Source organism: Nerophis ophidion, linkage group LG23, assembly GCF_033978795.1.
Source record: "Nerophis ophidion isolate RoL-2023_Sa linkage group LG23, RoL_Noph_v1.0, whole genome shotgun sequence".
NCBI classification, from domain to species: Eukaryota; Metazoa; Chordata; class Actinopteri; order Syngnathiformes; family Syngnathidae; genus Nerophis; species Nerophis ophidion.
In genome coordinates, this window is record NC_084633.1 from 20,739,436 (window position 1) to 20,757,210 (window position 17,775).

Here is a 17,775-nt window from a genome sequence, read left to right on the forward strand (position 1 = left end):
TGTGTGTGTGTGTGTGTGTGTGTGTGTGTGTAACCTTGAGCAGGATCTGCAGGTTTCATCTCTAAACTAGTCCTCCATCACTGAGGCAAAGGCAGCTAAAATCAGATCCCTGGCTGCTGAATGTCGCTGTTTCTGGGTCACTTGTCAGCCCTCTGAGAGGCCCCCCGTCCACATGAGCAGAACATGGAAAGAGCGAAAGAGAGAGAGGGAAAGGTATTTATAGAAAAATGGGGCTTCGTTGTACCTTTTCCTTGCAAAGAACCATTTGAAAAAGCAAGTGTCCCAGTTCCGTGATCGTCATTCAGGCGTCGAGGCTGGGCCGAGTCGCAGCCGCCGGTGGTTCTCTTGATTGAACCCCAGATTGCGGCACCAATGTGACTTAAAATAAAAAAAATCTCAAGCAGGGTCGAGAGTGCGGCGGCGTTGAGTGAGTTTGGCGGCTGCCAGAGTGGCCGTGGGTGACCCCCCCGAGCCGGGGGGTGAAGAGCGAGGCTGGCCGGAACGTGCCCTGCCGCGAGCCGGGCGAGGATGAGGCGTTTCCTGAGCAGAAAAGGCCGCTTCTCCCTGCGCCAGAGCAAGTCTGGTCCTCGGAGTGCTTGCAAGGATTTCTGTAAGTCTCCTTTACTCAATCATTTGTTCTACACCATGCCTTCAACTGAAAGTTACTGTGTGTTGAAAAACAGGTCATGATCCACATTCCCCTCTTGATGAAATGTTTATAATTATTTTTGAAAGCAGCAATCCCAACTTTTTTTTGCACTTCCCGTAACTTTTGTCTTCCTTGTTAGGCTTTCTTCCTTTTTCACCCGCCTTAGATCCGTCGCAGAAAATAAATTGCTTCTTGCCGCAGATTTGATGGATTACTTTTTCTCTCATTGGTGTCCTCTTATGTTTTGCAATATAGAGACTTACAAATCCTTTTATTGTCATTCAAATTTGAACTTAACAGTACAGATGAGAACGCAATTTTGTTGCATTAGCTCATAAGGGCCAGAGTTTGACACCCATGCTATACATCAGGGGTGCCCATTACGTCGATTGCGAGCTACCAGTCGACCGCGGGGGGTGTGTCAGTCGATCTCCAGCCAGGCTTTTTAAAAAAAATAGACCTAAAAATGAGTGATCATCAATCTTCACCAAGACGTCCCTTAAATGACATTCACGGTACCGGAGGGTCTTGTGAGATGACGCTGGCTGCTAAATATGGGCGTGGCTTTTGAGCAAGATGGCTGCAACTGTTTCTCTCTGCTGAAAGGCCTAAGGAAATCCACTAAAATCATCAAACTGCACTGACATCCAACAAAAGTCCAGACTGCTCGAAAAACAATGACTACCAATGCAAAGTTAGCAGCTGAAATGGTGGGAATTAAAGATTCCCTAAACTTTATGTCAAGGGAACTCAGTGAAGTGGTGGAACAACAGAGGAAACTGACAGGCCTCATGGAGGAGATCAGGCAGCTAAAGGCTATCATCCAACACAAGAATGAACGGATTGAGCTCTTAGAACAAAGAGTGGATGATTTGGAACAGTATTCCAGAGCTGATGACCTTGTGGTCACCGGCTTGGAGACCAGGCATCGGAGTTATGCCCGGGTTGCTGGCCCACCTGATGACAAGCATGGTGAGGATGCACCATCTGAGGAGCTTGACACCTTGGAGCAACAAGTGGTACGCTACATGAAGAGTAAACATATTCCTCTGGAGAGTCAGCACATATCAGCATGTCACATTATTCCAAGTAAGGACAAAAAAAACAAGCCTAAAGTCATCATCACGTTTGCAAATAGAAAGCACAAAGTGGACATTTTGAAGGCAGCTAAAAAACTTAAAGGCACTGGAGTTTATCTAAATGAGCACCTGACAAAGAAAAATGCGGAAATTGCTTGGACAGGCCGGATCCTCAAAAAGCAAAATAAAATCCAATCGACCTGGACCAGGAATGGAAAAGTTTTCATCCGGACAAACGGACCACCAGAACAAGCCAAAGTGATTGTGATGAGAACAATGAAAGACCTGGATCAGTACAAATGAACATAGTGAGTGCATTTTTCATTTTCTTTTTTTTCTTTTTTTGCTTGATAATTGGATCTCCTGTAAGGAACTCATGACTCTTTCTTTCAAGACTAAAGCCCTATCAAGTGTTGATTACACAGAACGTGGCACATTTGATTTTCAGAATGAAGTGGATCCAGAGACTCATTTATTTAAGCATGTTAAGGATTCTTGCCAGTATTATACTGAGGAACAACTTGATGCTGCAAGCATAGAAAATACATTTTCTTTGATTCATTTTAATTGTAGAAGTCTACCAAAACACTTTGCTAAAATCAAAGATGTTTTAGAGTCCCTTAAAGGTAGATTTAAAGTCATTGCTTTATCTGAAACATGGATAAAGAAAGACAAGGAGGTTGATCTGAAATTAAAGGACTATGATCTGTATGTCACTAACAGAGACAATAGGACTGGAGGAGGGGTGGCCCTCTATATATATAATGAACTTAAATGCAGACCAGTTAAATGTATGACAATGGCCATAAATGATTTACTGGAGTGTGTAGCTGTTGAGATAGAATTACAACAAAACAGAAACATTGTTGTTGCATGTGTATATAGAAAACCAGGATCAAAAGTGGAAACCTTCATGGATAAATTAGAGGAAATGATTAATGGTTTAAATAAAAATAAAACTATTGTAATTTGTGGAGATTATAATATTGATCTTCTAAAGGAGGATTCACATAAACAAACATCAGATTTTTTAGAGATATTATATGAAAAAGGGCTGTACCCATTAATTACAAAGCCTAGCAGAATAACCACAACTAGTGCAACCTTAATAGACAATATCTTTACAAATGTTTTAGGGATTCACATCACTACTGGGTTAGTGATAAATGACATAAGTGATCATCTGCCTATATTTGCAATATTTGACTATCAATTCCCTAAAAGAACATACTATCAAATACTTAAGAGGAAAAGAAGTGTCAACCATATTAACAACTTTAGGGATGACCTATTAAAACAAGAGTGGAAAGAGGTGTACACAGACGATATAAATACTGCCTATGATTCTTTTCTTAAACATTATATTACTCTGTATAACAAGCATTGTCCTGAGGTTCCATGCAGATCTAAACAAAGGCAAAATAATGCACCTTGGATGACAAACAGTTTGAAAAATGCATGTAAAAAGAAAAATAGACTTTATAAGGAGTTTATCAAATCAAGAACAGAGAATGCTGAAAAACGATATAAAAACTACAAAAACAAGTTGACCAATATATTGAGACAAGCAAAAAGGGAATATTACAAAAGAATGTTGCATGAAAATAAAAATAACATAAAGGCTACATGGAATATTTTAAATAAAGCAATAGGGAATAGGACAAGGCGAACAGAACTACCTAGATGTTTTAAAAAAGATAATATGTTAATTGAAAACAAAGATGAAATTGTCAATGAATTGAATCAATTCTTTGTAAATGTAGGACCTAGCTTAGCAAACAAAATACCTAGAGCTAATGATCAATCAGGGGATGTCTGGAAAAGGGAAAATAGGGTTATGCAGTCAATGTTTCTTAGTGAAGTGACTGAGAATGAAATATTATCTGTGGTTTACAAACTAAAAAACAAGACCTCAATAGACAATGAGGGCATTGACATGAGTATAATAAAAAACACAATTGATTGCATCATTAAACCATTGCATTATATAATTAATTGTTCTTTTAAAGTAGGAGTTTTCCCAGACAGTATGAAAACTGCTAAGGTTATACCTATATTTAAAACCGGAAATAAACATACATTTGGTAATTATAGACCAGTATCTCTCTTATCCCAATTTTCAAAAGTGCTTGAAAAACTGTTTGTTAATAAATTAGACTGTTTTATTGAAAAACATAAATTATTAAATGAAAATCAGTATGGATTTCGATCAAACAGGTCTACGAGCTTGGCCATCATGAACATTATTGAAGAGATTACAACTGCAGTTGATTAAAATAAATACACAATAGGAGTGTTCATTGATTTAAAGAAGGCATTTGACACTGTAGATCATCAAATTCTCATTTCTAAATGATATACTTATGGAGTCAGAGGAGTTGCACTGGACTGGTTAACCAGTTATTTACATCAACGACAGCAATATGTTGAGATCGATGATCATAGGTCAGAATGTATGAATATTGAATGTGGAATTCCACAAGGTTCGATTTTAGGACCCAAACTTTTTACTTTATATATAAATGATATTTGTGAGGTTTCGAAAATTTTACAGTGCGTATTATTCGCAGACGATACAAATTTATACTGTTCAGGAGATGACTTGAACATTTTAGCCAATAATATTAAAGAGGAAATGGTTAAACTAAAATTGTGGTTTGATATAAATAAATTATCTTTAAATTTGGAAAAGACTAAGTATATGGTATTCGGTAATAAAAGAAAGATGGAAGTTAGTTTATCCATAAACAATGTGAAAATTGAGAAGGTGTCTGAAATCAGATTTCTTGGGGTCATCTTAGATGAAAAGTTGACATGGAAAGCTCATATAATGCATGTGAAAAATAAGGTATCTAAAAGTTTATTTATTTTGAACAAGGTTAAATATAGTTTTCCATACAACACAATGAGAATGTTATATTGCTCAATTATTCTACCTTATTTCAATTATTGTGCAGAAATATGGGGAAATACATATCATAGCAACATAATGCCTTTATTTCTTTCACAGAAAAGAGCAATTCGAATCATTTTTAAAGTAGGATATAGAGACCATACAAATCCACTCTTTATTAGGTCGGGATTACTAAAACTAAAAGACATTGTAGAATTGAATACACTATTAATGATGTTCAAAGCGAGAAATAAAGTTCTTCCGAAGGACATACAAAAGTTATTTGTGTTCACATCTGAAGATGAAAACCACAGAAGGCCGTATGACTTTAAACATCCAAGAGTGCGAACAAATTTGAAACAAATGTGCTTGTCTGTTGTTGGTGTGAAAGCATGGAATTCTCTAAACAAAGACTTAAAAAGCTGTAAGAATATATTTGTTTTTAAAAAGAGTTACAAAAAGAGAAAACTGAAATTATATCAAACTGAGTTTTGATTTAGATTGGACGTGTCATTGTGAAAGTGCTTAAAGGAAAATGCAAAAGTTTGTTGGAGTTTGGGTGTTGGTGGAGGGAACGGTTATAAAGTCATCAAAAATAATTGGTGTTAAAAAGGGGGCAGATAAATATAAGAATATTATTCTTCCATCTGCTCCTTTCTGATCATGGAAATGTATAAGAAAGAAAAACAAAAAAAAAACAATGATAGTGTCAATTGTACGTGGCTTGTAAATATGCATTTTCATGAAAGGAATAAAAATAAATGATGATGATGATGATGATGAAGATCATTATTATGAAAATATGACCGAGAGGAAGGCCAGAAACACTTTTTATTTCAACAGACTCTCGCGCCGTACCTTCCGTCAAAACTCTAAAGGCCGACTGCACATTTCCTATCTTCACAATAAAAGCCCTGCTTCATGCTGCCTGCGCTAACTAAATACAGAGTCTCGGAAAACTGGCGTGCACAAGCGATCCCTCAGAAAGCTGGCGTGCACATCACTTGTGCACGCCAGCTTTCCCAGACTCTTATTTTGTTAGCGCAGGCAGCATGAAGCAGGGCTTTTATTGTGAAGATAGGAAATGTGCAGTCGGCCTTTAGAGTTTTGACGGAAGGGACGGCGCGAAAGTCTGTTGAAATAAAAAGTGTTTCTGGCCTTCCTCTCTGTCATTTTTTCATAATAATGAACTGGCAGCAGCCAGCGTCATCTCACAAGACCCTCGGGTGCCGTGAATGTCAATCAAGCAAGCTACGGAATTTGCCGCCAATGTTTTTCTTGTAAAGTGTATGGAAGCTGGATGAATTAGATGCCAAAAAGCAACCACTTTCATGTGGTATTGTACAGAAAGGACAACTTTTTTTCTCCTCCATTTGAAAATGTGGGCGTTATCATCATTACTGTCTGATTCCAATCAATGCAAGTCCTCACTAAAACACTAGCAACACAAGAGGCAGATACGTGAAGTGAAGTGAATTATATTTATATAGCGCTTTTCTCTAGTGACTCAAAGCCTTTTACATAGTGAAACCCAATATCTAAGTTACATTTAAACCAGTGTGGGTGGCACTGGGAGCAGGTGGGTAAAGTGTTTTGCCCAAGGACACAACGGCAGGGATTTTCCAGAATTATCCTAGTAAATGTGTCTAATAACATCTGAATCGCTAACAACTGCAATCGCTTTTTTTTTTTTCTAGTCCTTCACTCTAAATTTCCTCATCCACAAATCTTTCATCCTCGCTCAAATTAATGGGGAAATTGTCGCTTTCTTGGTCCGAATAGCTCTTGCTGCTGGTGGCCATGATTGTAAACAATGTTCAGATGTGAGGAGCTCCACAACCGTGACGTCACGCGCACATAGTCTGCTACTTCCGGTACAGACAAGGCTTTTTTATTAGCGACCAAAAGTTGCGAACTTTATCGTGGATGTTCTCTACTAAATCCTTTCAGCAAATATATGGCAATATTGCGAAATGATGAAGTATGACACATAGAATGGACCTGCTATCCCCATTTAAATAAGAAAATCTCATTTCAGTAGGCCTTTAATGTATACATATACATACAGTATGTGTATATGAAGGGAATAAGCGGTAGAAAATGGATAGTATATATATATATATATATATATATATATATATATATATATATATATATATATATATATATATATATATAGGGGCTGTGTATCTTTGGGTGTCCCACGATTCAAACCAAAGTTGTAGGCTTCTTCATGCGACGAAGCCGGCCTACTTCACCACAGTCAGTAGTCTATTGCCCCCCAGGCTGTGGTGGCAGCGACGAGGTGGAGACGTGATGGCGACAGGCCGAGTTACACCGATCATTACACCCACCCACTCCCTTCCCCGGTCCCCTCCCCCTGGAGAGTCACCACCTTAACTAAAAAATTGTATGTGTGTATATATATATATATGTAGATGTGGGGCAAAAAAGTATTTAGTCAGCCAGCGATTGTGCAAGTTCTCCCACTTAAAATGATGACAGAGGTTATACCGAAAAGTTCTATTTTGGTTTCATCTGACCACATGACATTCTCCCAATCCTCTGCTGTATCATCCATGTATCCATTTTGGTATCAACTCAACTGGTGGTGTTTGGAGGAAGAAGAATACTGAGTTGCATCCCAAGAACACCATACCTACTGTGAAGCATGGGGGTGGAAACATCATGCTTTGGGGCTGTTTTTCTGCTAAGGGGACAGGACGATTGATCCGTGTTAAGGAAAGAATGAATGGGGCCATGTATCGTGAGATTTGGAGCCAAAACCTCCTTCCATCAGTGACAGCTTTGAATGGTTGACCAAATACTTATTTTCCACCATCATTTACAAAAAAATTATTCAAAATTCCTACAAGGTGAATTCCTGGATTCTTTTTTCACATTCTGTCTCTCCCAGTTGAAGTGTACCTATGATGAAAATGACAGACCTCTGTCATCATTTTAAGTGGGAGAACTTGCACAATCGCTGGCTGACTAAATTATTTTATGTGTATGTATGTGTGTGTGTGTGTGTGTGTATTTGTATATTCAGCTATTACAGCTTCAACTCTTCTACAAAGGCTGTCCACAAGGTTGCAGAGTGTGTTTATAGGAATTTTCCACCATTCTTCCAAAAGAGGTCACACACTGATGTTGGTGGAGAAGGTCTGGCTCTCAGTCTCCGTTCTAAATCATCCCAAACGTGTTCCATCAAGTTTAGGTCAAGACTCTGTGCAGGCCAGTCAAGTTTATCCACAACAGACTCTGTCATCCGTGTCTTTATGGACCAAGCTTTTTGCACTGGTGCACAGTCACTGAGCTCCTGAGAGCGGTCCATTCTTTCACAAATGTTTGTAGAAACAGTCTCCATGCTCAAGTGCTTGATTTCATGCACCTGTGGCTGGGCCAAGTGATTAGGACACCTGATTCTCATCATTTGGATGGGTGGCCAAATACTTTTGGCAAGATAGTGTATATGTGTGTGGATTTGTATATGTATACATGTGTGTGTATATGCATATACATGTTTACTTGTATACGTGTATTTGTATATATATATTTATATATATTTAATATGTAAATATGTATGTATATGGAAGACGTGGCCCGCTCGGTGGGAAATTTGACTTCAAAAAAACATGACGAAAAATATGCACACTCTGCAGCTGGGCACTCCATTTTAAAATAGCACAATCAAAACAAAACAAAAAGGTGACAGATTCACATCACTGTGAATAAATGTTTGTTTAGCGTTTTAAAGTTTAAAAAAAATTGTTTAGTGCATTTGTATTTCTTTTTTTTATAAATTCTTTTCTCATGCAGAACTAAACCTGATTTAGTATAATTTCTATATCCTCCCACCTCCAAAGACATACACCTGGGGATAGGCCCCTCCCACCTCTAAAGACATGCGCCTGGGGATAGGCCCCTCCCACCTCTAAAGACATGCGCCTGGGGATAGGCCCCTCCCACCTCCAAAGACATGCACCTGGGGATAGGCCCCTCCCACCTCTAAAGACATGCACCTGGGGATAGGCCCCTCCCACCTCTAAAGACATGCGCCTGGGGATAGGCCCCTCCCACCTCTAAAGACATGCGCCTGGGGATAGGCACCTCCCACCTCCAAAGACATGCACCTGGGGATAGGCCCCTCCCACTTCCAAAGACATGCACCTGGGGATAGGCCCCTCCCACCTCCAAAGACATGCACCTGGGGATAGGCCCCTCCCACTTCCAAAGACATGCACCTGGGGATAGGCCCCTCCCACCTCTAAAGACATGCACCTGGGGATAGGCCCCTCCCACTTCCAAAGACATGCACGTGGGGATAGGCCCCTCCCACTTCCAAAGACATGCACCTGGGGATAGGCCCCTCCCACTTCCAAAGACATGCGCCCGGGGATAGGCCCCTCCCACTTCCAAAGACATGCGCCCGGGGATAGGCCCCTCCCACTTCCAAAGACATGCACCTGGGGATAGGCCCCTCCCACTTCCAAAGACATGCACCTGGGGATAAGTTGATTGGCAACATTTGTTGGTCCCTAGTGTGTGAATGTTGTCTCTCTATCTGTGTTGGCCTTGTGATGAGGTGGCGACTTGTCCAAAGTGTACGCCGCCTTCCGCCTGAATGCAGCTGAGATAGGCTCCAGCACCCCCTGGCACCCGGAAAGGGACAAGCGGTAAAAAAATGGATGGATGGATAAAAATGTGAATTATGTAAATCAATACGCAAGAACCTTCTGAGTAATCTGATTACTATGTTATATATGCTCAAAGTCCTAATGGTGCTTAAATATAATTACTTGTGTATGTTTAAGTAGACAAGGTTTCCACGTCCATTTGTTTTCTTTTTATTTCAATGAGCACAGGAAAAGAGTGTTTACAAGTTTCCAAATGCATGAAGTATTGTTTGTGGAAGTATGACGAATCTATCATTTAACAACTTCCCCACCAGGTGGAGCTACACTCTAATTAATCCAGCCTTAACTTTTGATCTTACAGGCTACATGGTGGTCGTTTACACTTTCGCATTTCACTGTCAAATGTCCACCCTCCAGATCTCGGCCTACCCGCCACCAATCAGAACTGGCCTGAGGCTTTTGGCTTCCGCCTGGGTGGCACCGGGCCCAGCTACATCTTGTGTGTGGTGGAGGGCAGCAGCGCCTTCCTGGCGGGGCTGCAGCCCGGGGACCAGGTGGTGGACATCGAGGGGCAGGATGTCACCAACCTCAGCACCCCGGCTTTAATTGCCCTGGCTCAGACTCTCAAGACGGTGCCGCCCAGCATCGGTGTGGTGTCACGGATTGAACAGGTACGCCCTAACAGTCCAGAACCTGGTGAAGGAAGCACTCGTGAGGTTTCTCCTTTCTTTCTTTAGTTTATTTCCAACATGAACACACTTAAAGCGTAATACACACAATTTCATATCATTTCACTTTACATCCATCCATCCATCTTCTTCCGCTTATCCGAGGTCGGGTCGCGGGGGCAACAGCCTAAGCAAGGAAACCCAGACTTCCCTCTCCCCAGCCACTTGGTCTAGCTCTTCCCGGGGGATCCCGAGGCGTTCCCAGGCCAGCCGGGAGACATAGTCTTCCCAACGTGTCCTGGGTCTTCCCCGTGGCCTCCTACCGGTTGGACGTGCCCTAAACACCTCCCTCACTTTACATAATTTCCAAAAAGGAGTAGGAAGAAGCAAAGTTTATTTAATCCCACTTCAGAGCATTTACAAATATATACACATTAGATTTTCCTCTGAGGTTATATTTATCCTCTTTAGTTGAGAAGAACTGTTGTACATTCTTTGGTAGCAGTTTATAGTTTGCTTGTACATCATTTTAGCTGTTTGCTATCAATCCATCTTCTTCCATTATCCTAATTCGGGTTGCGGGGGCCACAGCCTAAGCAGAGAAGCCCAGACTTTCCTCTATCCAGCCACTTCATCCAGCTCCTCCCGGGGGATCCCGAGGCGTTACCAGGCCAGGCAGGAGACATAATGTCAGGTTCAAACACTAATGACATCTATTTAAACAGACCAGAAGCAAGGAATCATGCAGAAACAGAGTTAAATCTCGCTCAATTGAGGATACACGTTAAAGATCCAAAGTATGTTATATCTCGGACCTCATCCAAATTTACAATCCTGCACGCGCTCTGAGGTCCGAGAGCCAGCTCCAGCTCGTGGTGCCCAAGACCAGACTTCAAACTAGGGGAGACGTGGCCTTCTCTGTGGTTGGGCCTAAGCTCTGGAACACTCTGCCCCTCCATATCCGAACTGCTCCCACAGTGGAGTGTTTTAAGTCTCGTCTTAAGACCAGAGGTGGGTAGAGTAGCCAGAAATTGTACTCAAGTAAGAGTACTGTTACTTTAGAGATTTATTACTCAAGTAAAAGTAAGGAGTAGTCATCCAAATATTTACTTGAGTAAAAGTAAAAAGTATGTTGTGAAAAAACTACTCAAGTACTGAGTAACTGATGAGTAACCTGTTTGTTTAATGATTACGGCAACAAATAATGCACAAAAACATAAAAATAGCAATGAGCAAATTCATAGCCAGGAATATCTCTTAAGCAACTAAAACAATAATATATATTAAATAATAGTACATTAAAATAAAAAAAATGAAGGCAAATTGAGCCACAATAACTTAACAGCACCATAGGCTCAGTAGGCATTGATTGATTGATTGATTGATTGAAACTTGTATTAGTAGATTGCACAGTACAGTACATATTCTGTACAATTGACCACTAAATGGTAACACCCCAATAAGTTTTTCAACGTTAATCAATTACTTAATAAATGACCAAGTCGAGGTGATCTACCTCATATATACATACACACATATCATATATATATATATATATATATATATATATATATATATGTATGTACATATATATATATATATATATATACACATACATTTATATATCCATCCATCCATTTTCTACCGCTTATTCTCTTTTGGGGTTACAGTGAGTGCTGGCGCCTATCTCAGCTACACATTTATATATACAGTATATAATTTATATTGATGTATTTTGCCGTTTTTGTTGACATGTTAAAGGTGTTTTAATGAATATACATGCATGTTTAACATATATATTCCTATCTTTCATGAAGACAAGAATATACAAGTTGGTGTATTACCTGATTCTGATGACTTGCATTGATTGGAATCAGACAGTATAGTGCTGATAATGTCCACATTTTCAAATGGAGGAGAAAAAAAGTTCCTCCTTTCTGTCTAATACCAGATGAAAGTCGTTGGTTTTTGGCATCTTATTTGTCCAGCTTCCATATTTGTTTTTATACACTTTACAAGAAATACATTGGCGGCAAACTCCGTAGCTTGCTAGTTTGTTTGCACTGGCTTTCGGAGACTCTTATTTTGTTAGCGCAGGCGCGATGGAGCGGCGCTTTTATTGTGAAGACAGGAACTGTGCGATCAGTCTTTAGGCTTTTGACGGGAAGTACGGTTGAAATAAAAAGTGGCTTTTTTCCTTTACACTTTTGATTGATTGATTGATACTTTTATTAGTAGATTGCACAGTACAGTACATATTCTGCACAATTGACCACTAAATGGTAACACCCCAATAAGTTTGTCAACATGTTTAAGTCGGGTTTTACGTATCACGGTCATGTGACCGCCTGGCTCTGTTTGATTGGTCCAACGTCACCAGTGACTGCATGTGATTGGTGAAAGGCAGGCATGTGTAGTTCCTACTTTGAAGCTCTGTCATTAAACAAAACAAACATTAATAGATCGATTTAAAAAAAGTAGCGAGCTGAATGTAGATAAATGGAACGGAGTAAAAGTAGCGTTTCTTCTCTATAAATATACTCAAGTAAAAGTATGTTGCATAAAAACTACTCTTAGAAGTACAATTCATCCCAAAAGTTACTCAAGTAGTTACTACCCACCTCTGCTTAAGACCCATTTTTATTCTCTGGCTTTTAACACTACTGTTGCCCTCTGTGTTTTAAAATGTTGATTTCTTTTTACTGTTTTAATTGGTTTCACCCTGAAAATCGTTTTTAATCATATTTATTTTATATTGTTTTTATATTGGTTACATATGTATTTATTATTTTTTTTGTTTGTTTGTTTTTTTTCAGTCATTGGTGGAGCTCATGATAGTATTTGAATGTTGTTTTTAATATTTTTGTGCAGCACTTTGGAAACATTTTGTTTTTTAAATGTGCTAGATAAATAAAGTGGATTAGATTGGATTGGATATGTTCTAAAAGTGCAGCCCGTGTGCTTCCTCTATTTGGGAGGTCCCTGGTTACATCACTGAAGCTGTCGCTGAGGAAAGGGGTTAATCTCGACAACTCCAGTTACACACAATATATAATTATACAAGAAATGCAAATGTGTTGACGCTGGCGACATCGCCTTGTCTCTGCTTTGTCTGCGTTCGGCCTTGGCAGTCAGCGGGCCGTTTCTGGACACAAACACTGATACCAGACTGGATTGCAATCTTTTGGATTGCCAGCTTTGCACAGACAAAGAAAAATACCACTTCCGCACAATTGACAATAATTATAGCAACGGCCCTTAAGCATAAAAGTTGTGTGATAATATATACATGATTATTCTAACACATAGTCTTCCCAACGTGTCCTGGGTCTTCCCCGTGGCCTCCTACCTGTCGGACCTGTTCTAAACACCTCCCTAGGGAGGCGTTCGGGTGGCATCCTGACCAGATGCCCGAACCACCTCATCTGGCTCCTCTCCATGTGGAGGAGCAGCGGCTTTACTTTGAGTTCCTCCCGGATGGCAGAGCTTCTCACCCTATCTCTAAGGGAGAGACCTGGAAACTCATTTTGGCCGCTTGTACCCGTGATCTTATCCTTTCGGTCATGACCCAAAGCTCATGACCATAGGTGAGGATGGGAACGTAGATCAACCGGTAAATTGAGAATTTTGCCTTCCGGCTCAGCTCCTTCTTCACCACAACGAATTGATACAGCGTTCGAATCACTGAAGATTTCGCACCGATCCGTCTGTCAAACTCACGATCCACTCTTCCCTCACTCGTGAACAAGGTACTTGAACTCCTCCACTTGGGGCAGGGTCACTTCCCCAACCTGGAGATGGCACTCTAGAACCATGGACTCGGACTTGGAGGTGCTGATTCTCATCCCAGTCGCGAACCGATACAGTGAGAGCTGAAGATCCCGGCCAGATGAAGCCATCAGGACCACATCATCTGCAAAAAGCAGAGACCTAATCCTGCAGCCACCCAACCAGAACCCCTCAACACCTTGACTGCGCCTAGAAATTCTGTCCATAAAAGTTATGAACAGAATCGGTAACAAAGTGCAGCTTTGGCCGAGTCCAACCCTCACTGGAAACGTGTCCGACTTACTGCCGGCAATGTGGACCAAGCTCTGACACTGATCATACAGGGAGTGGACCGCCACAATCAGACAGTCCGGTACCCCATACTCTCTGAGCACTCCCCACAGGACTTCCCGAGGGACACGGTCCAATGCCTTCTCCAAGTCCACAAACCACATGTGGAATGGTTGGGCAAACTCCCATTCACCCTTAAAGGGGAACATTATCACAATTTCAAAAGGGTTAAAAACAATAAAAATCAGTTCCCAGTGGCTTGTTTTCTTTTTCGAAGTTTTTTTCAAAATTTTACACCTCCCGGAATATCCCTAAAGAAACCTTAAAAGTTCTTGATTTTCGCTATTTGCGATGCCACTATCCATTTCCCTGTGACGTCACACAGTGCTGCCAATGTAAACAAACAATGGGAATACCACAGCAAGATATAGCGACATTAGCTCGGATTCAAACTCGGATTTCAGCGGCTTAAGCGATTCAACAGATTACGCATGTATTGAAACAGATGGTCGGAGTATGAAGGCAGATAGCAAAAATGAAATTGAAGAAAAAATTGAAGCTATTGACGCTATTCGGCCATAGCGTGGGTGTACCTAATGAAGTGGCCCATAGCATGGCTGCCTTATTAGCATCGCCGGTAAAATGTGCGGACCAAACGATCAGGACTTTCGCATCTTGTGACACTGGAGCAACTTAAATCCGTCGATTGGTAAGTGTTTGTTTCGCATTAAACGCGGGTATCTAGTTTCAAATGTACATACAGCTAGCGTAAATAGCATGTTAGCATTGATTAGCGTAGCATGTTAGCATCGATTAGCTGGCAGTCATGCCGTGACCAAATATGTCTGATTAGCACATAAGTCAACAACATCAACAAAACTCACCTTTGTGATTTGGTTGACTTAATGGTTGCAAATGCATCTGCAGGTTATCCATACATCTCTGTGCCATGTCTGTCTTAGCATCGCCGGGATAATGTGGAGACACTCTGGTACAATCAATGGGGGTCTGGCGGCAGATTTCTTGCCAGTGGTGCAACTTGAATCCCTCCCTGTTAGTGTTGTTACACCCTCCGACAACACACCCACCAGGCATGATGTCTCCAAGGTTCCAAAAAATAGTCGAAAAAACGGAAACTAACAGAGCTGAAACCCGGTGTTTGTAATGTGAAAATGAAAATGGCGGGTGTGTTACCTCGGTGACGTCACGTTCTGATGTCATCGCTAAAAGACCGATAAACAGAAAGGTGTTTATTTTGCCAAAATTCACCCATTTAGAGTTCGGAAATCGGTTAAAAAAATACATTGTCTTTTTTTTTGCAACATCAAGGTATATATTGACGCTTGCATAGGTTTGGTGATAATGTTCCCCTTTAAGGACCCTGCCGAGGGTATAGAGAGCTGGTCCACAGTTCCACAACCAGGACCAAAACCGCACTGATCCTCCTGAATCCGAGGTTGGACTCTCTGGCGTAGCCTCCTCTCCAGTACACCTGAATAAACCTTACCAGGAAGGCTGAGGAGTGTGATCCCACGATCGTTGGAACACACCCTCCGGTTTCTCCTTATTAAAGAGAGGGACCACCACCCCGGTCTGCGTGGCGCAGTGGGAGAGTGGCCGTGCGCAACCCGAGCGTCCCTGGTTCAATTCCCACCTAGTACCAACCTCGTCACGTCCGTTGTGTCCTGAGCAAGACACTTCACCCTTGCTCCTGATGGGTGCTGGTTGGCGCCTTGCATGGCAGCTCCCTCCATCAGTGTGTGAATGTGTGTGTAAATGTGGAAGTAGTGTCAAAGCGCTTTGAGTACCTTGAAGGTAGAAAAGCTATACAAGTACAACCCATTTATCATTTATTTATTTATTTATGTAGAGCTTCATTCCTTCAACAGTCCGGGGTCTCCGCTGTCGTATTTTACTCTTCAAAATGCGCCACACATTTTCGATAGGAGACAGGTCTGGACTGCAGACGGGCCAGGAAAGTACCCGCACTCTTATTTTTTTACCAAGCCACGCTGTTGTAACACGTCCTGAATGTGGCTTGGCATTGTCTTGCTGAAATAAGCAGGGGCGTCCATGAAAAAGACGGCGCTAAGATGGCAGCATATGTTGTTCCAAAACCTGTATGTACCTTTCAGCATTAATGGTGCCTTCACAGATGTGTAAGTTACCCATGCCTTGGGCACTAATACACCCCCATACCATCACACATGTGTAAGTTACCCATGTCTTGTTCACTAATACACCCCCATACCATCACACATGTGTAAGTTACCCATGTCTTGGGCACTAATACACCCCCATACCATCACACATGTGTAAGTTACCCATGTCTTGTTCACTAATACACCCCCATACCATCACACATGTGTAAGTTACCCATGTCTTGGGCACTAATACACCCCCATACCATCACACATGTGTAAGTTACCCATGTCTTGTTCACTAATACACCCCCATACCATCACACATGTGTAAGTTACCCATGTCTTGTTCACTAATACACCCCCATACCATCACACATGTGTAAGTTACCCATGTCTTGTTCACTAATACACCCCCATACCATCACACATGTGTAAGTTACCCATGTCTTGTTCACTAATACACCCCCATACCATCACACATGTGTAAGTTACCCATGTCTTGTTCACTAATACACCCCCATACCATCACACATGTGTAAGTTACCCATGTCTTGGGCACTAATACACCCCCATACCATCACACATGTGTAAGTTACCCATGCCTTGGGCACTAATGCACCCCCATACCATCACACATGTGTAAGTTACCCATGTCTTGTTCACTAATACACCCCCATACCATCACACATGTGTAAGTTACCCATGTCTTGTTCACTAATACACCCCCATACCATCACACATGCTGGCTTTTACACTTTGCGTGGATAACAGTCTGGATGGTTCGCTTCACCTTTGGTCCGGATGACACGATGTGGAATATTTCCAAAAACTATTTGAAATGTGGACTTGTCAGACCACAGAACACTTTTCCACTTTGTATCAGTCCATCTTAGATGATCTCGGGCCCAGAGAAGCCGGCAGCGTTCCTGGATGTTGTTGATGAATGGCTTTCGCTTTGCATAGTAATAATAATAATAATAATAATAATGGATTAGATTCATATCGCGCTTTTCTATTATTTGATACTAAAAGTGCTCACAGAGAAGTGGGAACCCATCATTCATTCACACCTGGTGGTGGTAAGCTACATCAGTAGCCACAGCTGCCCTGGGGTAGACTGACGGAAGCGTGGCTGCCAATTTGCACCTACGGCCCCTCCGACCACAACCAATCATTCATTCATCATTCATTCACCAGTGTGAGCGGCACCGGGGACAAAGGGTGAAGTGTCCTGCCCAAGGACACAACGGCATCGATTTTTTGGATGTCAATGGGTGGGAAGCGAACCTGCAACCCTCAGGTTTCTGGTACGGCCGCTCTACCCACTACGCCATGCCGCCCCTGAGTAGAGCTTTATCTTAAACTTACAGATGTAGCGACAAACTGTATTTAGTGACAGTGGTTTTCTGAAGTGTTCCTGAGCCCATGTGGTGATATCCTTTAGAGATTGATGTCGGTTTTTCAATCAATCAATCAATGTTTATTTATATAGCCCCAAATCACAAATGTCTCAAAGGACTGCACAAATCATTACGACTACAACATCCTCGGAGGAACCCACAAAAGGGCAAGGAAAACTCACACCCAGTGGGCAGGGAGAATTCACATTCAGTGGGACGCCAGTGACAATGCTGACTATGAGA

At 41.5% G+C, this 17,775-nt stretch overlaps 1 protein-coding gene across 3 annotated transcripts in view; it reads left to right on the forward strand.

The window, feature by feature from the left end:
* The window catches only part of grid2ipa (glutamate receptor, ionotropic, delta 2 (Grid2) interacting protein, a), a 163,554-nt gene that overhangs the window by 239 nt on the left and 145,540 nt on the right, over positions 1–17,775 (forward strand). For all 3 annotated transcript variants that reach the window (XM_061885231.1, XM_061885233.1, XM_061885234.1), the window contains exons 1-2: positions 1–610; positions 9,679–9,932. The exon at positions 1–610 is cut by the window's left edge and continues 239 nt beyond it. In XM_061885231.1, the coding sequence (XP_061741215.1) occupies positions 529–610; positions 9,679–9,932 (336 nt within the window). In that variant the 5' untranslated portion in view covers positions 1–528. The remainder of the gene's footprint in view (positions 611–9,678; positions 9,933–17,775) is intronic.